This window comes from Engystomops pustulosus, chromosome 9, assembly GCF_040894005.1.
Source record: "Engystomops pustulosus chromosome 9, aEngPut4.maternal, whole genome shotgun sequence".
Classification (NCBI taxonomy): Eukaryota; Metazoa; Chordata; class Amphibia; order Anura; family Leptodactylidae; genus Engystomops; species Engystomops pustulosus.
The window spans coordinates 17,964,342-17,990,019 of record NC_092419.1 but is presented as its reverse complement, the minus strand read 5'-3'; the positions used below and the strand labels follow the sequence as shown (position 1 = coordinate 17,990,019).

Genomic DNA, 25,678 nt, shown 5'->3' with positions numbered 1-25,678 from the left:
CGCGAATCGGGCCCTTAGTAAATGACCCCCACAGTATTTTACAGAGGTTTTCCCGAATTTCTGAGGATGGATCTTATCTGATGCCCTCTACTGGCAGGAGTATGGAAGCAGAATCATTCTACAAAGTTGACCCCCAAAAATATCAAACTATTGTTTTGCAAAGATATTGGGGAACAGTGCCTCAGGTTCAACTTTTTTGGACGTGATTTGTGCCTTTTCTTGTCTTGCAATTTGTTTGTTGTTATTAAATGCCTTATTAATGTTTGCCTTATTAATGTTTGCCTTATTAAATGCGTTTTGAGTTGTCGCACGGCCGATTCATTTGCGCCTTAATCGATCGAAAATGAGATCTACCTTGTAGGGGAATAGGTTGCGACAATCAGCGAGATTGAGAAGAGGTGACAGAACATTCCGAGCTTAAATTTTTGCATAAACCAGTAACTGCATGTACAATGTCCAGACTAAGATAGGTATAAAAAAAAAAAACATAAAATGCAGAAAATGGGCGTCGGGTAATATTTTTAAATCTGCATATTAAGATTCACAATAATCCCACTCATAAATATCCTCCTATAGAAACTAATGAAGTTGTTACTTGAGGCCGTTGTAATGGAAAGATGATACAATTTTTCAAATATTTTAACCTGCACCCAACAAAGTTGAAAATTATAGACAGATCTATTAACTACGCCAAAAACTGATGATAAATGTCCCCCATTGTGCATTATCCTATGTTTATCTTTGGACCACGACCTCTGACCCCACTTATATGTTCTGATTTTCTCCTCAGGAGCTTTTCCGACTCCGTCAACAGAAAGAATCCAGCAGCGTCAGCCAGGAGGTCATCACCAGAAAGTGAGTGGAGGGGTATACAATACGACGAGAGTTACAGTCTACGTACTGTAGACGGAGACATGATATAATTGGGGGTCAGGGCCTGTCCTCTGGAGCTGTGGACTCCTTCCCAGGGTCCAGTGCGCTCAGAACAGACACTGATCCAGCAGGGAGGAACAAGGTCTGTACTAATAACCTTAACCCCTGCCGCTCCTGATAGAAAGCAGACGTTTTTGGCTGCTTTCTGCCAAGGTTGGGGTTTGTGTATGCAGCTCTGGATGTGAATGGAGAATAAGACTGGATGGGGGAGTCTGTAGCTCTATATAACCCTCATGCCCTTGTGTCCTTCTGCTCCAGGTATAGTAACAATTACCCCATTCTCCGGCTGCTCTCTGACTATAACGACACGTCAGGTCCAACAAGGACGCAGACCATCGTGGTAGAGCGGCGACAAACGTCCAAACATGTAAGAGAGGAGTCAGTAATGACTATGACGGGTATTATCTTTACATTTATACAATTCTTATCTGTTCTCATTTCTCCCCTTTAGGAATGAAGCAGCTACGGGACCCCAGGACTGCTGACGGGTCTCATCGGGGGGTGAGGGGGTCTTGTCTCTCTGTGTTCAAGGTTCAGTCCATGTGGTTTGGCCCTGCTTCCTAACACACGCACACTTCTATATAACGGCGCAGATCGTATGTTGGAAAGGTTCCTGAGTGCCTGAGACTTAAAGGGAACCTGTCACTAGATACCTCATTCTCACTAAAGACAGGCAGCAAAAGCCCATCACAGCTGCGGTGCAAATATTCTGCTTTCTGTAAGCATTTGCATTAAAATATAATTGTGTGTTCTAACTTACCTTGCACCCTGACAGAATCCTCTGTGTTGTCACAGGGGTTGGGCTTTGGTTTGGATGCATTTAAAAAAAACACATGTGACTTGTCTTTGCTGCAGACGGCTCAGCTCTCAGCCCCCACCTTTGTGCTCCTGTACAACTCCTCCCTCCCGCTCCTTCCCAGAGCTCACAGCCTGGTAAGCTGACGTCAGTGGACGAGGAAGGAGCTGTTCAGGAGCTCAAGGGTGGGAGTTGAGAGCTGAGGAGTGAGCAGCCCACACATGTCACATGTTTTTTGAAATGCATCCAAACCAAAGCCCAACCCCTGTGACTACACAGAGGATTCTGTCGGGATGCTAGGTAAGTTATAACACACAATTATATTGTAATGCAAATGCTTAGAACTATAATGGGCTTCTGTAACCGGTCTTTAGTGAAAATGAGGTCCCTGCTGACAAGTTCCCTTTAAAAGGCCTAAAGATGAAAAAACATATTCCTAGGATAGGTTCCTAATCTCAGATTGTTGGGGTCCAACACCCACCATCCCACAGATCAGCTAATAAATAGAGAACGTGGCAGGATGGAGACAGCGCTGTACCCTGCATAGTGGTCACACCAGGTTACTGGAGCAGTAACTGCAGTGACTCAGTTCAGCCACTACAGAGAGTACGGCGCTGTCTGCTTCCTGGCCCATTCTCTGTGTATGATCTGCTGTGGGGGTACAGGGTGTGGGACCCCATCACTATGATATTGGTAACCAATATCTACCACTTCTGTATCCTAGAAAACCATTTTAATGTTCCTTTTCAGCTGTGTCATATTCCATGAAGTTGTTCACTGCGGCGTCCTGCATTGTGTGTGCGGGAGGCGAGATAACCCTGGACTGATGCTTCAGGACCGAGAGCGGGACCTCCTCTTTGTATCATTATTTGAAGCCCCGCCCTGTTGTCTGTACTGGAGCCTGTGGACGGAGGGCTGGCTTATTGTACCTTGTATATCGTGAGGGGGAGGAGAGACTTATTATGTGGTTTACATGAAATGCTAATAGCTGTCGGAGGTGGTTGTGTTCATGAACTTGATTTTCTGGTTATTTTATAGGGGGAAAAAAACAAACAAACATTCAGTAATGAAAATGCAAGTATTTCAGGGGTTAAACCTGCTGGTGATAATTTATCTGTACGGTGCGGCCGTCCATCAGCTGCAGATACTAACATATCCCAGCTTAAAGGGATTGCTCCTCAAAGTGAGACTAGCCAGAGAACAGGACAGGAAGCAGACAGCGCCGCCCTCTGTGTTGTGGTCACACCTGGTTACAGGCACATGAATAGGAGCTAAGCTGTAGTAACCTGGTCCGACCAGTACACAGAGGGGGGCGATATAACGTATAGCACCGTACAGACAACTTCTGTGTTACATATAGATTTAACCTGTGAAATGCTGGGATACGTGGGGCGTCCCCGCTCATCAGAGGTCGCCTCGTGTTCCGGACTTGCATTGCCGTTCCTGAATGTTACGCGGGATGAGTCTATTTTCGTACGGGCAGAATCACTGGATCTCTCTCTCTTATCTGGTACCTGATCCTGTCGCCTCTGCTCGCTGATAGTCGCTGGATATTTTTGCATTATCTGCTGCATTTTGTAAGCTGATGGATTAAAAAGCCGCTGTGGAATTTATTCTAAAATTAAAAAAAAAAAAAATTACAACATATAAGACTGTATGAGGTGTGTCTCACATATACATCTCAGCACTGTATATAAGAGGGGGTCTGACACCCTGCACCCACACTGCCCACATGTGCTGTCACTTAAATCCATCCCTATCACAGCGCTGTACATTGTGTAGTGGCTGTGCTTGGTATTGCAGCTCAATCCCTTCACTACAATGGGACTGAGCTGCAATTGTGATGCATGGGTGTAGTGTTTCTTCTTGACAGCTGCAGGAGAAGTGGGTGCTGGTTGCCCGATATCTCCGTCCTCCCCGAGGATAGACAAAACATCTGGAATAAGCCTATAAAGGAAATCTAACCTCAAAATTCATCAAGGGCCATGATCATAAGAAGAATCTTTCGATTACTACAGTCCTGATGGCTGGATCGATGCGTAATGTCCCTGGTTTATCATGATGGATTCTCATGGTAGATTTCCTTGTATCATGCCATACTCTAGTCACATCAAGAGCTGCAGTCAGCGTTATCTATAAATACAAACCTGCAATGTGTGTATTGTTTTTCAATCAAAACTCTGACCACAGCTCTGGATGTAACCAGAGTAAAAAAAATCTTTTAGATTGTGCTACAGCCGGGTCACGACGGATCGTCAGAGCACAAGAACCATCCAGAAGTAAAAATGCATCGAACGCTCTTTATTGGATGCTCAATATGAAGAGGAAACACAAATATCCGCACGTGAACATGGACAATCTTATCTTACAACATGTACGTCATTTACACCCACATACAGCCAGATTACTGCTTCATTTTAAGAGGATTTTAAAAACAAAAATACATGACATTTCCAAAAACATTTTTAATTTAATCCATGAAAAAAAATATTAAGAAAAAGACAGAAAAAGGAAGAGAACAGAACAAATAAAAAAGGAAACATTGTTTGATACAATTGTGCAAAAAAATAATGTAGCAACTTACTGGGAGTCGAGCACTGGGATGGCGGGGAATAGACCCCCTCCTAAAGTGCTGCAGAGGAAGAGGGGAGACCCCAGGATCAGACATTACCCCCTCTCCTCCTACAGTGCTACAGAGGGAAGATCCCAGGATCAGATGTAACCCCCTCGCCCCATCCGGAGATCCTGCCCCGGTGACGCCTCACAAATAATCACAACATGAATCGCTCATCGCTGCAGGACTCGTCTTTCTATGACTCGGCGCGGGGCCGTGGTGTGTGGAGCGCGGTTTGGTTGGCGGCATGCGGACGCACAGTATATGATCGCCACAATCTGCAGCAAAGGCTGATGGGAAAATACACACTGTACGGGTTACGCCACAGCATGGAATTATGGGTGAATCCCTCGACTGACTATATTGAGGCTGTCTGACTGATCCGGTCAGTGGTCGGGGTGAAGCTTAAAGGACAACTACTGCAAAACATGGTACCTGCAAGTGTCAGCTCCTGGGTCTAGTAACGGGCAATTCTTAAAAGGAAACCTGTCACCAGGAATGTCATTTTATCTGGTGACAGATTCCAATAGGCTCTGCTATGCCGATTTTAAAAAAGCCTTTGTCAGCATTGTGAATCATTCAGTACTTTATAAAACTTATTTCACATTAGCTGCTCCCTGTGGCCTGTGTCTCAGTCTCCTCTACACTCATTGATCTCCCTTCCCTCTATTGTAAGCAATGAGCAGGCAGGGGAGGGAGCTGGGCGATTGTGAGGAGAGGAGACCGAGACACAGACAGGCTGCAGCTGATATTACCGAGGTGTATTTCAGCCAGATCACCCGTCCACACCCAGTACAGCACATCAGCTCATTGCAGCTGTAGCGGGTTTGAGTTGATCAATCTGGCCTCTTAAAGGGATTTTCTTATTAACGTCACTTCTCCCCTATTAGAAAAACATGGGTGCTGTGTTTCAGTAAACAGCGCCACCCCTGTGCACAGATTGTGCATGGTATTGCAGCTCCTCTCTATAAAAGTGAATTGGGTGAAGCTGCGTTATTATACATACTGAAACATAGTAGCTATTTTTTTCAAGTGCTAGACTAGACCTTTATTCTGAAAGACAGATCTTACTCTGTCAGAGGCTTGTTTTTTTTTTGTATGAATAGTCATACAAAAAAAAAAATTACAGAAAATTATAATAAATTATTAAATATATTAATTTTTGAGGGGGAGATTGAAACATTTTAGTTTTCTTCTAATAATGTTGCAGTATTTGTCCTTTATTTATCCCCCACTGAGATAAAAGTGCTAATCCTGGCACCAGTGCTATATTCTTCCATCTATAGATATAATATATATATATATTTATTTACATATATTTAAAATGAAAAAGAATTGAACTCCATCAGACTCTTACATACATACGATAAAACGAGATCCCACCGCACCACATTCCACTGTAATAACGATAAGCAGCTCTGCCCTCGGACGACGTCCCCTTATCTAGCACCTTACATCTTGATGCGTTCCACCTCACATATCAGGGGGAGAAAAGAAAAAATGCTACAGGATCAATACTGCATCAGGTGACCCCACCATGGCAGCAGCGCTGTAAACTCTAGACACAAACACGTTATTCGCCACTGGGACGATTCCAGAGAACAATCGCTTCCTTTGCAGCACACGGAAATTGCAAAGTTCAGGCACAGAGTCGAAAAACAAAGCGATTATGACCCGCCCCTCGACCAAAGTCAGATTTACATCAGTCTAGGCGGAGGGGCAGCATGCTGGTACTTGTGGTTCTCCTGCGGCTAAAGGCACCACAGGCTGCCCGTTTCTGATCAGGGAGGATAGATCAGGCCCCCTTAGTTCTCTGGTCAGTGCACAGTAAAAGATTAACCCCTTCAGGACTGCGGAGCACACAGCAAAGTGCAAATGAAATGAAAGTAACAGGTAAGGCTGCGGCTCCCAGCTCTGAAGCGGCTGTAATCTTACATGATGGCCTCCTTGTGGTGCCTCATGATATGCTGATTTTTTTCAGACGGCCTCCGGAATCCCTTTTTGCAGAACTCGCAGCGGTGGGGGTAGTCCTTGGTGTGTATGGAGATGACGTGGCGCTTGAATCCGGAGGCATCCGTGGTGCTGTACTCGCAGTACTGGCACTGGTAAACCTTCTTGCCGCTGTGAGTTTTCATGTGCTTCTTGAGTTCCAGTTGAAGCCTGAATCCTCGTTTGCACTTTTTACACTTAAAGGGAAGGTCCTTAGTGTGGACGGAGAGGATATGGCCACTCAGTATGAAAGGGTCTGATGTTTTAAAGTCACAGTGTCGGCACTGGTGAATCTTTTTGCCTTTGTGGCTCTCGCTGTGCTTCTTCAGTTCTGACGGACGGTGGAACCCTTTTTCGCACACCTCGCACTTGTGGGGGAAGTCCTTGGTATGAACGGAGATGACGTGTCGCTTAAGGTCGCTGGAGTTGGTGCTCTTGTGGTCACAGTGGGGGCACTGGTGAGTTTTGTGACCTTGGAAAAGCTCTGTGTGCCTCAGTAGTTCCGTCTCATCAGTAAACGCCTGCGGGCACTGTTCACACTTGTACGGTAAGTCCGTCCCATGGCGGCTTTTAATGTGCGTTTTTAGGTTGGACTGGTCGGCGCACCTAAATTCGCAATGGTGGCACAGGTACGGCTTCTCGCCCGTGTGTGTCCTCATGTGTTTTTTAAGCTCGGACGGGTGCCGGAAACCCTTTCCGCATTCGACGCACACGTGAGGGAAGTTCTTGCTGTGGACGGCCAGCAGGTGGCGGTTCAGCAGTCCCTGTTCGCTGGTCTCATAGTCACAATATTTGCACTTGTGGAGTTTGGGCTCTTTGTCCCGCAGGATAAGCTTATTGGAGTTGAGGGGGCTCGCCTCGCGGTATCGCCGCGTGTATTCCGTGAACTCGTGCGTCTTGTCCACCTTGTTGCTCAGCTTGTGGCTTTCCAGGTGGTTGTGGAAGCTGACCTTCTTGTTGGTGGTGAAGTCGCAGTCCGTGCACTGATACTTCTTCTTTATCATGTGGTCCGGGTGATTCTTCATGTGCCGTTTAAGGAAACCTCTGGATTTGAACTTCTTACCGCATATGTGACAGGGGTAGACAGTCAGCGGCTGCCCGTCCGGACCAATGATCACGGCTGAACGGAAAACAGAAAAACAAAAGTCTGAATACTGTAACACACTTTGTAGGAGTCACATAACTTTCTGCTGGAGCAGTGGCAAAGGATCGGAGAGTACAGGCTCTTCCATTTATTTCTAGCCCCATGGAGGAGGTGATAAGGGACTGGGTAAGAGAATTAGATTCCCCTAATTTAATCCATGAAGCAGATTTATCCATGAACATGCAACACTTTCCAGTTCTACCGCTCTCTGACATGGATCCTCTACCCTTTTGATGAAATGATCTGGTCGGACAATCCCTTTACAACATGGCTGGGTCTGAAGGCCATGGCCACTAAAACTTCCCCAAATGCTAGCGGCTTCTAATATTATATATTTGCTAGACATCACAGTGTAAAGGACTTCATGATCTACTGGTGTACAGAGGGTCTTACTGGACCACTACAGCTTATAAATGAAAGACGTCTAATTAAAAGATTGTTGTAGAGATGCCCCTTGTATGTAATTATCTTCTAAAAACATTGGATCACAGCAAATATAGTGTTTAGTAAATAAAACAAAAATAATAATACTAATAATAGTAGTAAAATGTTAAAAGAGGTCTACCATCAAATTATGCCATTGAGCCCGGAGGTCTCTGGGAGGCATTGCCAGAGCTCCTCCATGCTGTAGCTTCACAGGCTGTTACACTGGGAAGGTGAAGGTGCTCCTGCAATACTGTGCAGGAGCGCTATCCCCCTCCCACTGTGTGAGATCACATCAGGCAGAGCCAGGGGGATCTATAAGTGTCCCTGCTTTATCATGATGAATTTTGATGGTAAATAACTCAGTAACTACCAGGTTACTGTGAAAACAACTTCAGAGCTGGAGCCAGTCACCAGAGCTTTCCTGTGACAGAGGAGGAGGATTTTGCGGCATCTTTCAGCAGATCATTTTATAAAATCTGTTGCGAAATTGGGCGGTGCCTGCCCCTCAATCTGGTGGGACCCGCCCCTCACTTCCTGCCCTTTAACCTGGTGGTACCCGCCCCTCAATCTGGCAGTACCTGCCCCTCACTTCCTGCCCTTCAACCTGGTGGTACCCGCCCCTCAATCTGGCAGTACCTGCCCCTCACTTCCTGCCCTTCAACCTGGTGGTACCCGCCCTTAAATCTGTCAGCACCTGCCCCTCACTTTCTCCCCTCAACCTGGTGGTACCTGTCTGCCACTGCCGGGCATCACCCCTCCTTCTCTTCTTAGCTTTTTGTTTCAGGGCTTTGCTGGTGGCAATACTATCACAGATTTGCAGATATTGGGTTGCTGTTCCATTCTTGTTTTCCAGCCGCGGCTCCAAGTTTCCTAGGGCAAAAAATATAATATCAAAAGACATTGGTCAAGATGTTCAATCATACTTGGACTGCATTGTCTTAGTGTGCAGCAGAGTTTTGATTTCAGCTCTGGGTGTAAAAGATGCTCTATGTGGAACGGCTATTCTTACCAAATATACGTTTTTATAATTTAAATAAAAATGTTAGGGGATGTGGTCACACACAAGTCCCGAGTATGAGATGGTGCGCAGATGAGGGTTAATGTCTTACCTGCCTCCGGCCAGTCTCCATATTTTCGGGGGAGCTCCCGCTCTTCTCCTAAAATACAAATATACTGCTCAGTCCTGACTCCATAATAGCACTGAGCTCCCACATCTCCCAGTAATGCAGAAAAAACAAAGATTTGTTAATGTTAAGCAGAACCTCCCCTGAGTAATAATCCCCATATATTATGCAGTAGGTGGAGGGGTTTATACTGCACCTACAGTAACAATACATATACATTGCAAAAAAATAAATCTGTTATTTAAATCCACATACAACTTCCTTTACAGACACTATGGTTTTGCACAATATTAATATGTTGTGTTATATCTGCCAAAATTTTGCTGGTTGCCTAGGAAAAGCAGCGGCTTGGAGCACCCTCACTGAGACTCATCTGAGTTTCGGCAAAAATACTGAGAGACTTTGGGTGCAGCCATCATAAAAGATGGAGAACAATATCTGAAGCCCTCCCCTTCTCCCCGGTTCTGGTAGCAGCTATCAGCAGCCCCACCCCCCGGTCTCGACAGCAGCTACCTTGAAGCCCCTCCCCCCCCTAAGTCCCAACAACAACCATCTTGAGCCCCCCCCCCCCCCCGTTTTTGTTTTTATTTTAAAGAGATTTTTGTGTGTCGGTGGTTATTTCTTTTTACTTTTACCCCAGGGCTGCCTAGGATGTTATCAGTACCCCACAGTCTCACTCCCTCTCCACCCGCTCACACACTGCGCTCCATGTTTGACCACAATGTCTAAGTGGGGGGCTGGACTGTGATGAAGCTCAGCACTAGTACCGGCAGGACCCAATGTCCTCCTATAAACTGCTGTAAAATTAATGGGTTAAGAATAGGCTGAAAAGACGTTTTGGAGTGTTATTTGTTGTCTGAATCCCTGACACCTTCCCCCCTGATAGACCTCAGATCCTGCAGGCGACTTACCGTAAGCTGTTGCCCAGGCCACAGGGACAAACGTCTTGCTGAGGTCTTCAGTCTGAGCCTCGGGGAGAGAAGCCGCTTCCTCTTCCCCCACAATAACCTCCATGTAAACTTCATCTGCGATTTCTGCACAACCTGAGCAGAGACAAGAAAGAGATAGACGGCTTGTGATAAAAGCAGCGAGAGCGGGACACATACAATTCCCACAAGCTACACAAAGGTCTGATTACACCCCTCTCCAATACAGAACACTGGCTGCAGAGAGCACAGAGCACAGCAGTGTGAGAACACCTCCAATGCATTTGGAGAAGCGACAATCCTGGAATATAATTCCATATACTACAGCCCTGCTGCTACAAACAACATACACAATGGCTGATTACACATTTCTCCAGGGACAATACAGAACACTGGCTGCAGAGAGCACAGAGAACAGCAGTGTGAGGACACCTTCAATGCATTTGGAGAAGGAAGCTGCAATCCTGGAATATAATTCCATATATTACAGTCCTGCTGCTACCAAAAACATATACAAAGCCCGATTACACATCTCTTCAGGGATAATACCTAACACTGGCTGCATTCTTATGGTCACACCTGCTGACAGGTTCCCTTTAAGGTCTTCATAATGACATACTGGCAGGCGCTATTTTATTTACCAATATCTTCATCTTCCTGAGTAGAGTCTTTAACAGTCATGTAAACCATCTTCTCTCTCTGCACTCGGGCCAGACCACTCTGCTCAATGACTCCAGCGATGGGATGTCCATTATGGAAATCGCTCTCTGTGACAATTTCTGTTCCTCCTAGAAAATGAAGAAACTATTAGAGCTTTATAAGACAGAGAATTTTTGTGCATTCAACAAAAGTGGGCACTATACACCCATGTGTACATGGCATTTTCCATGCACGGTTAGATCTGACTCTGATAGGACGACATGTTACCCAGTAATGCACAGGGGTGACCACATTAATGGTGTTATTCATGTTCATGCTTTCTACATGTTCTGTCGTTCACAGAATGCAGACACTAATACAACAAATCCAATGATCCAGCACCTCACTACTGTGGTATCAGATCTAGAAAAATACAGCAACAATCCTGGAGCTCCACAGGATCAGTGCTGTAGAAATGAGATCACTCCAGTCACATCCAAAGCTGCCTGCTTGACTTCATGTTACCAGAGAGCAGAGCATTGTGGGAACTGTCACATTGATGTCACAGCAAACACATCTGATAACTGTTTCCAAGAACTATAAAAAGGACGGTTTCCAAGGACTATTTTTACAGCAGCTCTTGATGTGAATGGAGAATACAAAACTACAAAGATCTAAAGTAAGAAACATCAGTACAAACTACACTTTAAAGAGAACATGTCACAAGCTTTTACCCCACTAAACTATCAGTCGCCTCAGGTAGGGGGTGAAATATCCCTTCTAGAGTTTCCTCTTATGTGAGATCTCACCCATTTACCTATAAAATATCTACTCTAATGTCTGATAAATGACTCACCTCACTTCTCCTTTCAAATAGGTTTAGTGGGTGCAGGTGTAGTGCCACATCTTCTGTTCTATAGCATCTAGAAACATACTACCAATGCCCTACTAAAGAAAAGGATCTCATCTTTCCGGTCACATTGGGCTTATGTGAGCGACAGAACCAGAGATACAGGATACTAAAGACATAGTTGAAAATGGAAGCTGCAGAAGATGCCTATTTTACCTGCCTGTATGTCCGGTTCTGTAGCTCACGGAACCATAAGCCTGATGTGGTCTTAAAGATGAGATTCTTATTTTTACTATTTAGAAACGAGTTTGTGTTTGTGATCACCCTGCAACAACTAAACTTTCACATTTCAATTCATGTGAAAATGTGATGAGAAGAGCCATATTTGCCTGACTTTGAAAGGGAAATGGGGAGAATTAAAAATAAAAAAGATGGAATTGTAAAAAGGACATTTCATACCTTACCTGAGGGGGTAGCAGTTTAGTGGGGGTAAAACCTGGTGACACGTTCCCTTGGTCAATAGGGGAGTGATAAAGGCCTGACACTAAACAGTAATATAAGCTTGAACAGACCTCAAACACATCGCTGTACACTGTATTTGGTATTGCAGCACGGTCTCATTCACTTGAATGGGGCTGAGCTGCCTAGTGGCCACATGACCACACACACAACAACACGGTATGAGATATGGATAGGTGATCAATAAATCCCAGAATTCTCTGTGTTTCTACCTGTTAGGCTGAAGCCAAGGATCAGGGTTGGCGGTATTAGGTCTCTGCCCAGGTCTCTTACCGGGACCCGATCATTGATTTCAGCCTCTGCAGTAGAGGATCATTGTGGAGGTGATGATACAAGGTAATACATATTCTAGGATTTCACGGTGAGATGGTTTGATGGCCGCGTGTGAAGTGTACTGACCTATTTCCACATCATCATCTGCCTCCGCTTTGAATATGTAAACTTTAATCACCTCTGAACCAAACCCTTCTTCTTTAGATGCCGCGTCCCCATGGGAAACCTCTGTGCTGATTTTTAGAGGAGCGCTGCCGATGCGTTCTAACTTGTCCCCGACGTCGTCTACTGGATGAAGAAAATGTATTTACATGACATTAATTATCCAAGAGCGGAGAGACGATGCAGTCAGTATAGTCATGGACATGGCTACAGACAAGAGACCCCTATAGCGCTGCCAACTGGGGGGGTACGAGAGGTGCAGAAATATAAACCCACCCCATCCCCGTCTGGGCTCTAGTGCATGGGGCAGATTGATGAAGTTGTTAATGTCACGTTCTAGACAGATGCCCCCAATTCTCTATAGGTTATAGCTCAGCAGAAGAACAGCGACTATAGGGTCTAATGTAAAGTCACTTCTCTGCAGGCACTGAACAAGCAGGGGATTGACAGATTTTGGCTCTGAATCCAAGATATAGGTAAATACAACACTGGAATACACAACAAGTTATAACTTCAGGGCAATATACGACAGCATTTACATCTTTCTGCCGGTAGCCACTAGATACAAATCCACACACTGAAAGCAGCTCCCATTATAGGGGCTGTATCGGCTTTATTGTATCGATGGGGTCCCACATGTCTGACCCAAAAGTCAGAGGTCCACCCGTACAGCTTACTATAAGTGTGGATACTTACACAAGCAACGTACAATGTGATGGGAGAGGGGCTCTTATTTATATGGGGTCATGATCCCCCCCTTCATGAGGAATACAAGCTTAACCCCTTAACGCTCTGCGCCATAGCTCTACGGCGCAGAGTCCTGTTCATACAGAGGTGGGGGTTTTTGCATTTTGCAGAAAACCCCCACTGCTAATAAACACGGTCGGTAGGAGCGATCTGACCATCTAGGGTTAATGTACCCTAGATGGTCTAAGAAATAGTGAAAAGAAAGAAAAAAAAAAAAAGAAAAAAAATTAATAAAATATAAAAAATTCAAAATCACCTCCCTTTCCCTAGAACTGATATAAAACATAATAAACAGTAAAAATCACAGGCACATTAGGTATCGCCGGGTCCCAAAATGCCTGATCTATCAAAATATAAAAACGGTTACGGGCGGCGGTGACCTCCGAGGCGGGAAATGGCGCCAAAATGTCCGAAATGCGACTTTTACACCTTTTTACATCACATAAAAAATTAAATAAAAAATTATCAAAATGTCGCACAGACCTCAAAATGGTAGCAATGAAAACGTTGCCTCATTTTCGCAAAAAATGACACCTCCCCAGCTCCGTGCGCCAAAGTATGAAAAACTTATTAGCGTCAGAAGATGGCGAAATTTTTTTTTCTTTTTTGTACACATTCGTTTAATTTTTGAAAATGTATTAAAACATAATAAAACTTGTATAAATTTGGTATCACCGCGATCGCACCGAACCAAATAATAAAACGGAGGTGTTATTTTGAGTGCACAGTCAAAGTCGAAAAAACTGAGCCCACAAGAAAGTGACGCACGTGCGTTTTTTTTTTTCAATTTTTCCACATTTGGAATTTTTTTTCAGCTTCGCAGTACACGGCATGTTAAAATAAATAACATAACGGGAAAGTAAAATTTGTTACGCACAAAATAAGCCCTCACACAGGTCTGTACACGGAAAAATGAAAAAGTTATGGGTTTTTGAAGTTGGAGAGCGAGAAATGAGCGGAAAAACGGAGCCAGACATGAAATCAGGGCTCTCCGAGTTTGCACCTCAATCAGATTTGCTGTGAATAATAAGACAGAAGGTTTAGAGCAAACAGCCTTAGTGTTACTACAACATCACATTAGTGAAATACACTGAGGTCCTAATGCTACATATAGTATAAACCCGGTAACATACTGGATCCCCCAGCACTTCTCAGAGGGTCTTCAGGCCGTCACCCTATCAGTACCTACATATTTCCCTGGCTGCAGGATATTAATGGCGGGAGGATGACTTACACGATATCATCAGGTAATCCTCAGCAGGAACTTTCATATCATCATCCTCAGTTTTAATGGTTACAGAGGAGCCGGCATCTTGGATGTCAGGGGAATGGATGATGGCATCAGAGTCGCAGCTGGCGACCAGAACCTCCTGAGAGACCATTGTTGGAGAATGGGCTCCGGACATTGCATCCTGCACCACTTGGGCCAAGTGAGTGTCAGCCCCTGCGACAAGATCGGCCACGAACACTTGGTCAGTGACAGTTTCAGTAATGATGTCAGATTCCAGGACGTGATGGCTGCTCTCCAGCTCCTCCTCGATGGCGGTCTCCAGGACGGCCTCCGGCACAATAACGCTCTCTGTACCCACGTCATCCTCACTGATGATGTCCGGACCCTGCACAACCTCATCCGACAGCTCCCCCTGCGTCAATGTGAGGTCATCATCCGTGATGACATCAGAGACCAACACGGCCTCAGGAACAGACACAACAATGTGGTCTCCATCGACGTGGGCCGTACCCGCCATCCCGGCCACTGGGGAGACAAGAGACAAGAGGTAAGGCCTGTGACCCCCTATGTACAGTGTAATACCTGCTATCAGCATTAGGGGGCGGTGCCGTACCAAAGTCCTGCATGATCATGGTATGAGGAATTTTGGCTTCTTGTATCTGGAGCTCCAGCCCCCCACCTCCTGGATCCATGGTTATATGGAGTCATTCAAAAACCTGTCAGAACACAAATCCAAATATCAACTGGAATCCCAGAAGAGGGTCCGGTGGGAGATGGGGACACAGTATGAGAGGGGGGGGGGGGAGATGGGTACTGTATAAGGGTGATGGGGACACAGAATGGGGGGACATATGTACTGTATAGGGGTGATGGGGACACAGTACAGGCGGGGTAGGGATACTGTATAGGGGTAGTGGGTACACAGTATAGGGGAGACATGTGTACTGTATAGGGGTGATGGGGACACAGTATGAGAAGGGGGGGGGGATGGGTACTGTATAGGGGTGATGGGGACACAGAATGGGGGGAGCAGGGATACTGTATAGGGGTAGTGGGTACACAGTATAGGAGAGACATGTGTACTCTATAGGGGTGATGGGGACACAGTACAGGCGGGGTAGGGATACTGTATAGGGGTAGTGGGTACACAGTATAGGGGAGACATGTGTACTGTATACAGGTGATGGGGACACAGTACAGGCGGGGTAGGGATACTGTATAGGGGTAGTGGGTACACAGTATAGGGGGGGCATATGTACTGTATAGGGGTGATGGGACACAGTACAGGCGGGGTAGGGATACTGTATAGGGGTAGTGGGTACACAGTATAGGGGGGGACATATGTACTCTATAGGGGTGATGGGGACACAGTACAGGCGGGGTAGGGATACTGTATAGGGGTACTGGGTACACAGTATGGGGGGGGGGGACATATGTACTCTATAGAGGTGATGGGGACACAGTACAGGCGGGGTAGGGATACTGTATAGGGGTAGTGGGTACACAGTATAGGGGGGACATATGTACTGTATAGGGGTGATGGGGACACAGTACAGGCGGGGTAGGGATACTGTATAGGGGTAGTGGGTACACAGTATAGGGGGGACATATGTACTGTATAGGGGTGATGGGGACACAGTACAGGCGGGGTAGGGATACTGTATAGGGGTACTGGGTACACAGTATAGGGGGGGACATATGTACTCTATAGGGGTGATGGGGACACAGTACAGGCGGGGTAGGGATACTGTATAGGGGTAGTGGGTACACAGTATAGGGGAGACATATGTACTCTATAGGGGTGATGGGACACAGTACAGGCGGGGTAGGGATACTGTATAGGAGTAGTGGGTACACAGTATAGGGGGGACATATGTACTCTATAGGGGTGATGGGACACAGTACAGGCGGGGTAGGGATACTGTACAGGGGGGACATATGTACTGTATAGGGGTGATGGGGACACAGTACAGGCGGGGTAGGGATACTGTATAGGGGTAGTGGGTACACAGTATAGGGGAGACATGTGTACTGTATAGGGGTGATGGGGACACAGTACAGGCGGGGTAGGGATACTGTATAAGGGTACTGGGTACACAGTATAGGGGGGACATATGTACTCTATAGGGGTGATGGGACACAGTACAGGCGGGGTAGGGATACTGTATAGGGGTAGTGGGTACACAGTATAGGGGAGACATGTGTACTGTATAGGGGTGATGGGACACAGTACAGGCGGGGTAGGGATACTGTATAGGGGTAGTGGGTACACAGTATAGGGGAGACATGTGTACTGTATAGGGGTGATGGGACACAGTACAGGCGGGGTAGGGATACTGTATAGGGGTAGTGGGTACACAGTATAGGGGAGACATGTGTACTGTATACAGGTGATGGGGACACAGTACAGGCGGGGTAGGGATACTGTATAGGGGGGACATATGTACTGTATAGGGGTGATGGGGACACAGTACAGGCGGGGTAGGGATACTGTATAGGGGTAGTGGGTACACAGTATAGGGGGGACATATGTACTGTATAGGGGTGATGGGGACACAGTACAGGCGGGGTAGGGATACTGTATAGGGGGGACATATGTACTGTATAGGGGTGATGGGGACACAGTACAGGCGGGGTAGGGATACTGTATAGGGGTAGTGGGTACACAGTATAGGGGGGACATATGTACTGTATAGGGGTGATGGGGACACAGTACAGGCGGGGTAGGGATACTGTATAGGGGTAGTGGGTACACAGTATAGGGGGGACATATGTACTGTATAGGGGTGATGGGGACACAGTACAGGCGGGGTAGGGATACTGTATAGGGGTAGTGGGTACACAGTATAGGGGAGACATGTGTACTCTATAGAGGTGATGGGGACACAGTACAGGCGGGGTAGGGATACTGTATAAGGGTACTGGGTACACAGTATAGGGGGGACATATGTACTGTATAGGGGTGATGGGACACAGTACAGGCGGGGTAGGGATACTGTATAAGGGTACTGGGTACACAGTATAGGGGGGACATATGTACTCTATAGGGGTGATGGGACACAGTACAGGCGGGGTAGGGATACTGTATAGGGGTAGTGGGTACACAGTATAGGGGAGACATGTGTACTGTATAGGGGTGATGGGACACAGTACAGGCGGGGTAGGGATACTGTATAGGGGTAGTGGGTACACAGTATAGGGGAGACATGTGTACTGTATAGGGGTGATGGGACACAGTACAGGCGGGGGTAGGGATACTGTATAGGGGTAGTGGGTACACAGTATAGGGGGGACATATGTACTGTATAGGGGTGATGGGGACACAGTACAGGCGGGGTAGGGATACTGTATAGGGGTAGTGGGTACACAGTATAGGGGGGACATATGTACTGTATAGGGGTGATGGGGACACAGTACAGGCGGGGTAGGGATACTGTATAGGGGAGACATGTGTACTGTATAGGGGTGATGGGGACACAGTACAGGCGGGGTAGGGATACTGTATAAGGGTACTGGGTACACAGTATAGGGGGGACATATGTACTGTATAGGGGTGATGGGACACAGTACAGGCGGGGTAGGGATACTGTATAAGGGTACTGGGTACACAGTATAGGGGGGACATATGTACTCTATAGGGGTGATGGGACACAGTACAGGCGGGGTAGGGATACTGTATAGGGGTAATGGGTACACAGTATAGGGGAGACATGTGTACTGTATAGGGGTGATGGGACACAGTACAGGCGGGGTAGGGATACTGTATAGGGGTAGTGGGTACACAGTATAGGGGAGACATGTGTACTGTATACAGGTGATGGGGACACAGTACAGGCGGGGTAGGGATACTGTATAGGGGGGACATATGTACTGTATAGGGGTGATGGGGACACAGTACAGGCGGGGTAGGGATACTGTATAGGGGTAGTGGGTACACAGTATAGGGGGGACATATGTACTGTATAGGGGTGATGGGGACACAGTACAGGCGGGGTAGGGATACTGTATAGGGGGGACATATGTACTGTATAGGGGTGATGGGGACACAGTACAGGCGGGGTAGGGATACTGTATAGGGGTAGTGGGTACACAGTATAGGGGGGACATATGTACTGTATAGGGGTGATGGGGACGCTGTATACAAGGTGATAGGGACACAGTACAAGTGTTGGGGTGATGGTTCCTGATAATTCCCGCTGTGTCCTGATCAGGAGAAGGTACGGTATATATTACACAGGGGATATACAGGGATGTGTGTATGGGATCAGCTGTAAACACAGGATCAGTGTAGGGGGAGCGGGTTTACTGTATAGGAGGTGATGTGGACACAGTATAGGGGGTAGGGATATTGTATAAGGGGTGGTGGGGACACAGTAGGGGAAGAGGCAGCAATACTGTATAGGGATGATGGGGACTATGTATGGGGGCACGGATACTGTGTAGTGTATAGGGGTGATGTAAACAGCATGGGGACAGGGACACTGTATAGGGACTAGTGGGAACACAGTACGGGGGAAAAAGATACTGCACAGGTGGTGATGACAGTATAGGGGGCAGGTATACTTTATAGGGGGCGATGAGGACACATAATGGGGGTCAAGGATACTGTATTGTGTATAGGGGGTGATGGGGACACAGAATGGGGGGGAATGGATCTTGTATAGGGGATGATGGGGACATAGTATAGAGGCAGGGATTCTGTATAGGTGAAGACAGTATGGGGGCAGGGATACTGTAGGGGTAGTGGGCACACGGAATGTGGGAACATGGGTTCTGTATAGGGGTGGTGGGGACACATTATGTGGGGCAGTAAAAGGGGTGATGGGGCACAGTATAGTATGGGGGAGGGGCAGGGATACTGTATAGGGGGTGATGGGGACACAGTATAGTATATGGGGCAGGGATTCTGTATAGGGGGTGATGGGGACACAGTATAGTATGGGGGAGGGGCAGGGATTCTGTATAAGGGTGGTGGGGACACAGTATAGTATGGGGAGGGGCAGGGATACTGTATAGGGGGTGATGGGGACACAGTATAGGGGGCAGGGATACTGTATAGGACAGTGATGGCAAACCTTTTTGAGACCGAGTGCCCAAACTACAGCCAAATTCCATGTATTTACCGTGAAGAGATGATGGGGACACAGTATAGTATGGGGAGGGGCAGGGATACTGTATAGGTGGTGATGGGGATACAGTATAGTATGGGGAGGGGCAGGGATACTGTATAGGGGGTGATGGGGACACAGTATAGTATAGGGGAGCAGGGATACTGTATAGGGGGTGATGGGGACACAGTATAGTATGGGGAGGGGCAGGGATACTGTATAGGTGGTGATGGGGATACAGTATAGTATGGGGAGGGGCAGGGATACTGTATAGGGGGTGATGGGGACACAGTATAGTATGAGGAGGGGCAGGGATACTGTATAGGGGGTGATGGGGACACAGTATAGTATGGGGGAGGGGGAGGGATACTGTATAGGGGGTGATGGGGATACAGTATAGTATGGGGGAGGGATACTGTATAGGTGGTGATGGAGACACAGTATAGTATGGGGAGGGGCAGGGATACTGTATAGGGGGTGATGGGGACACAGTATAGTATGAGGAGGGGCAGGGATACTGTATAGGTGATGATGGGGACACAGTATATGGGGGAAAGAAATTCTATATAGGGGTGATGGGGACACAGTATAGTATGGGGGAGGGGCAGGGATACTGTATAGGGGGTGATGGGGATACAGTATAGTATAGGGGAGGGATACTGTATAGGTGGTGATGGGGACACAGTATAGTATAGGGGAGGGGCAGGGATACTGTATAGGTGGTGATGGGGACACAGTATAGTATAGGGGAGGGGCAGGGATACTGTATAGGTGGTGATGGGGACACAGTATAGTATAGGGGAGGGGCAGGGATACTGTATAGGTGGTGATGGGGACACAGTATAGTATGGGGGAGGGGCAGGGATACTGTATAGGGGGTGATGGGGACACAGTATAGTATGGGGGAGGGGGAGGGATACTGTATAGGTGGTGATGGAGACACAGTATAGTATGGGGGAGGGGCAGGGATACTGTATAGGTGGTGATGAGGACACAGTATAGTATGGGGGAGGGGGAGGGATACTGTATAGGTGGTGATGGAGACACAGTATGGTATGGGGAGGGGCAGGGATACTGTATAGGGGTGATGGGGACACAGTATAGTATGGGGAGGGGCAGGGATACTGTATAGGTGATGATGGGGACACAGTATATGGGGGAAAGAAATTCTATATAGGGGTGATGGGGACACAGTATAGTATGGGGGAGGGGCAGGGATACTGTATAGGGGGTGATGGGGATACAGTATAGTATAGGGGAGGGGGAGGGATACTGTATAGGTGGTGATGGGGACACAGTATAGTATAGGGGAGGGGCAGGGGTACTGTATAGGGGGTGATGGGGACACAGTATAGTATAGGGGAGGGGGAGGGGTACTGTATAGGGGGTGATGGGGACACAGTATAGTATAGGGGAGGGGCAGGGATACTGTATAGGGGATGATGGGGACACAGTATATGGGGGAAAGAAATTCTATATAGGGGTGATGGGGACACAGTATAGTATGGGGGAGGGGCAGGGATACTGTATAGGGGGTGATGGGGATACAGTATAGTATAGGGGAGGGGGAGGGATACTGTATAGGTGGTGATGGGGACACAGTATAGTATAGGGGAGGGGCAGGGGTACTGTATAGGGGGTGATGGGGACACAGTATAGTATGGGGGGCAGGGATCATGTATAGGGGTGATGGGGACACAGTATAGTATGGGGACAGGGATACTGTCTAGGGGGTGATGAGCACACAGTATAGTATAGGGTGCAGGGATTATGTATAGAGAATGATGGGGACACAGTATAGTATAGGGGAGCAGGGATACTGTATAGGGGGTGATGGGGACACAGAACAGTATGGGGGAGGGGCAGGGATACTGTATAGGGGCTGATGGGGACACAGTATAGTATGAGGAGGGGCAGGGATACTGTATAGGGGGTGATGGGGACACAGTATAATATGGGGAGGGGCAGGGATAATGTATAGGGGGTGATGGGGACACAGTATAGTATGGGGGAGGGGCAGGGATACTGTATAGGTGGTGATGGGGACACAGTATAGTATGGGGGAGGGGCAGAGATACTGTATAGGTGGTGATGGGGACACAGTATAGTATGGGGGAGGGGGAGGGATACTGTATAGGTGGTGATGGAGACACAGTATAGTATGGGGGAGGGAAACTGTATAGGTGGTGATGGGGACACAGTATAGTATGAGGAGGGGCAGGGATACTGTATAGGTGGTGATGGAGACACAGTATAGTATGAGGAGGGGCAGGGATACTGTATAGGGGGTGATGGGGACACAGTATAGTATGGGGGAGGGGCAGGGATACTGTATAGGTGGTGATGAGGACACAGTATAGTATGGGGGAGGGGCAGGGATACTGTATAGGTGGTGATGGGGACACAGTATAGTATGGGGGAGGGGCAGGGATACTGTATAGGTGGTGATGGAGACACAGTATAGTATGGGGAGGGGCAGAGATACTGTATAGGTGGTGATGGAGACACAGTATAGTATGAGGAGGGGCAGGGATACTGTATAGGGGGTGATGGGGACACAGTATAGTATAGGGGAGGGGCAGGGATACTGTATAGGTGGTGATGAGGACACAGTATAGTATAGGGGAGGGGCAGGGATACTGTATAGGTGGTGATGGGGACACAGTATAGTATGGGGAGGGGCAGGGATACTGTATAGGTGGTGATGGGGACACAGTATAGTATGAGGAGGGGCAGGGATACTGTATAGGTGGTGATGGAGACACAGTATAGTATGAGGAGGGGCAGGGATACTGTATAGGGGGTGATGGGGACACAGTATAGTATGGGGGAGGGGCAGGGATACTGTATAGGGGGTGATGGGGACACAGTATAGTATGGGGGAGGGGCAGGGATACTGTATAGGTGGTGATGGAGACACAGTATAGTATGAGGAGGGGCAGGGATACTGTATAGGTGGTGATGGAGACACAGTATAGTATGGGGGAGGGGCAGGGATACTGTATAGGGGGTGATGGGGACACAGTATAGTATGAGGAGGGGCAGGGATACTGTATAGGTGGTGATGGAGACACAGTATAGTATGGGGGAGGGGCAGGGATACTGTATAGGTGGTGATGGGGACACAGTATAGTATGGGGGAGGGGCAAGGATACTGTATAGGTGGTGAAGGGGATACAGCATAGAATGGGGAGGGGCAGAGATACTGTATAGGGGTGATGAGGACACAGTATAGTATGGGGGAGGGGCAGGGATACTGTATAGGTGGTGATGGAGACACAGTATAGTATGAGGAGGGGCAGGGATACTGTATAGGGGGTGATGGGGACACAGTATAGTATGGGGGAGGGATACTGTATAGGTGGTGATGGGGACACAGTATAGTATGGGGGAGGGGCAGGGATACTGTATAGGGGGTGATGGGGATACAGTATAATATGGGGGAGGGGCAAGGATACTGTATAGGTGGTGAAGGGGATACAGCATAGAATGGGGAGGGGCAGAGATACTGTATAGGGGTGATGAGGACACAGTATAGTATGGGGGAGGGGCAGGGATACTGTAGAGGGGTGATGAGGACACAGTATAGTATGGGGGAGGGATACTGTATAGGTGGTGATGGAGACACAGTATAGTATGGGGGAGGGGCAGGGATACTGTATAGGGGGTGATGGGGATACTGTATAGTATGGGGGAGGGATACTGTATAGGTGGTGATGGGGACACAGTATAGTATGGGGGAGGGGCAGGGATACTGTATAGGGGGTGATGGGGATACTGTATAGGTGGTGATGGGCAGGGATACTGTATAGGTGGTGATGGAGACACAGTATAGTATGGGGAGGGGCTACTGTATAGGGGATGATGGTCCCTAATTATTCCTGCTGCTGTGCTGATGAGGAGGGGGCGCAGTATATATATTACAGTATCAGTGTCGGGGGGTCTCTCGTCCAGGGGTCTTTCCCTTCAGGCTGCTCCCCGCTGTCAGGCCCAGTATATCGGGGTGCCTGGTCTCCGGCCTGTGCTCCCGGGGGCCGCGGCCTGCCCTCCCCCCGGTTACCTGCCAGGCTCCGGGCGTCCTCTCTCCGCCGGGGTCTCGGGTCTCCGGATCAGGGGGCTGCGGGGGCCTCGGCCAATGAGCGAGGGGAGCGGGCGCGGCCTCCTCCTCCTCCCCCCGGCCCGGAGCGGCCTCCTCCCCTCAGCACCGCACGTCACTGGCGGCGGAGAGGCAGGGAGGGAGAGCGGAGGCCCGGCAGCTGCAGGCCGCACCAGCACTCCCAGTATGGCCGCTCTGCGCCTCAGGCCTGGCCGGGGCCTTCGCTCTATGTCCGACTACCGGGGGCCGCCATGTTATCCAATACACGGCGAGGATAACGGAGCCGTTGCCTGTATCAACCAATAGCGTCGCTTCTTTCATATCCCTCACCAAAGACAAGCTAAAAGCGTTCATTTAATTGGACGATACTTAAGGCCACGCCTCTGAAAATTAAAAGGAGCGTTTTTATTGGTTGCAATGGCTGTCCTTCATAAGTGTCAAAGTAGTGATTTCATTGGTTGCTTTAGTAACAAGGCTTAAAACAGTGAAATGATTGGCTGAGACCTGACATCCATCAAAGTAGCGGCTGTAGACCCAGTGATTTCATTGGTTATACATCTAAGAAAGATTAAAGCTGTGATCTAATTGGTTGTGACTTCTCCAAGGCCTTTTAGTAGTCACTCTCTGGTTGCCAAGGGCAACGGTCCATGTTTTATACATAAAATTTCTGTGATTGTAGTAATGTCCTTTAAACACAGGCAGGATTTATTATCTTTCAGGAAATGCTTCAGTTTCTGATGAACATGCGTCTTAGTAATCATAGTTATTTCTAACTTGTGGACGTTCAATCCTGAAGGGTCGCTGTTCCCATGTGGGGCCGGCACTGCTCCTGACAGGCGCCTGCTCCTCGTAGTCTGCGGGAGGGATGGAGAACCCTGAAAACCTCTGCAAATGAGACAAGAGAGGATGTAAACGCCATCAGTGACATCATAGAGAGGCCCAATGTGGTGAAGTCTCAGCGATTTGGGGTCCAAAAAAAGACCCCAACTACCATAACAACATCTGCTGGTCATCCACAGGGGTTTCATTAGTAATTAATACCCATGGGACAACGATGATGGTGCATCCCAATAGTGACACTTACAGGGTTCTGTTGCTGCTCTCTCTGCATCTCGTATCCCTTGAAGTCTGGCTCATGTCCAAAATACTGAGGTTGCTGCCTGCGTTCATTGGAAGATCGACTGACAGGAGGAACATCAGAGTAATAGCTGCAATATAAGAAATGCTATTAGCAGAATAGTGAGTGCAGCTCTGGAGTATAATACAGGATGCAACTCAGGCTCAGTACAGGATAAGTAATGTCATGCATGTACACAGTGACTACACCAGCAGCAGAATAGTGAGTGCAGCTCTGGGGTATAATACAGGATGCAACTCAGGCTCAGTACAGGATAAGTAATGTCATGTATGTACACAGTGACTGTACCAGCAGAATAGAGAGTGCAGCTCTGGAGTATAATACAGGATGTAACTCAGGATCAGTACAGGATAAGTAATGTCATGTATGTACACAGTGGGGCAAATTTACTTACCCGGTCCATTCGCGTTCCAGCGGCGGCTTCTCCGCTCTGGATTCGGGTCCGGCCGGGATTTAATAAGGTAGTTCTTCCGCCGTCCACCAGGTGGCGCTGCTGCGCTGAAAGTAAACTCATCGCGCCGGAATGCACCGAGCTGGACCAGGTGAAGGTAAGCGGTCCTTATGCGACACATTTTCGGTTTTTAAATGCGGCGGTTTTTCCGAATACGTCGGGTTTTCGTTCGGCCACGCCCCCCGATTTCCGTCGCGCGCATGCCAGCGCCGATGCGCCACAATCCGATCGCGTGCGCCAAAATCCCGGGGCAATTTAAGTACAAGCGGCGCAAAACGGAAATATTCGGGTAACACGTCGGGAAAACGCGAATCGGGCCCTTAATAAATGACCCCCAGTGACTGCACCAGCAGCAGAATAGTGAGTGCAGCTCTAGAGTGTAATACAGGATGTAACTCAGGATCAGTACAGGATAAGTAATGTCATGTATGTACACAGTGACTGCACCAGCAGCAAAATAGCGAGTGCAGCTCTGGGGTATAATACAGGATGTAACTCAGGATCAGTACAGG

At 47.9% G+C, this 25,678-nt stretch overlaps 2 protein-coding genes across 4 annotated transcripts in view; one reads left to right on the top strand and one right to left on the bottom strand.

Moving 5' to 3' along the window:
• POF1B (POF1B actin binding protein) overlaps positions 1-1,542 on the top strand; it is a 31,362-nt gene extending 29,820 nt beyond the window's left edge. The window contains exons 18-20 of the mRNA XM_072123472.1: positions 791-855; positions 1,192-1,300; positions 1,385-1,542. Coding sequence (XP_071979573.1) covers positions 791-855; positions 1,192-1,300; positions 1,385-1,390 — 180 coding nt within the window. The 3' untranslated portion in view covers positions 1,391-1,542. The remainder of the gene's footprint in view (positions 1-790; positions 856-1,191; positions 1,301-1,384) is intronic.
• A 2,754-nt stretch (positions 1,543-4,296) lies between these two features.
• On the bottom strand, positions 4,297-23,885 carry ZNF711 (zinc finger protein 711). 3 transcript variants are annotated; one of them, XM_072125970.1, is made up of 9 exons: positions 23,542-23,885; positions 14,982-15,089; positions 14,377-14,898; positions 12,360-12,521; positions 10,594-10,740; positions 9,938-10,069; positions 9,012-9,059; positions 8,632-8,772; positions 4,297-7,452 (listed from the first exon to the last, which is right to left on the bottom strand). In XM_072125970.1, the coding sequence occupies exons 2-9, from the start codon at positions 15,079-15,081 to the stop codon at positions 6,275-6,277; spliced, it is 2,430 nt and encodes an 809-aa protein (XP_071982071.1). In that variant the 5' UTR covers positions 15,082-15,089; positions 23,542-23,885; the 3' UTR covers positions 4,297-6,274. The 3 variants fall into 3 exon arrangements, with proteins under 3 accessions (XP_071982071.1, XP_071982070.1, XP_071982069.1); XM_072125969.1 differs by having other exon boundaries at positions 12,360-12,518; positions 14,987-15,089; XM_072125968.1 differs by having other exon boundaries at positions 14,987-15,089; positions 23,542-23,884.
• Between the last annotated feature and the right edge of the window lie 1,793 nt (positions 23,886-25,678).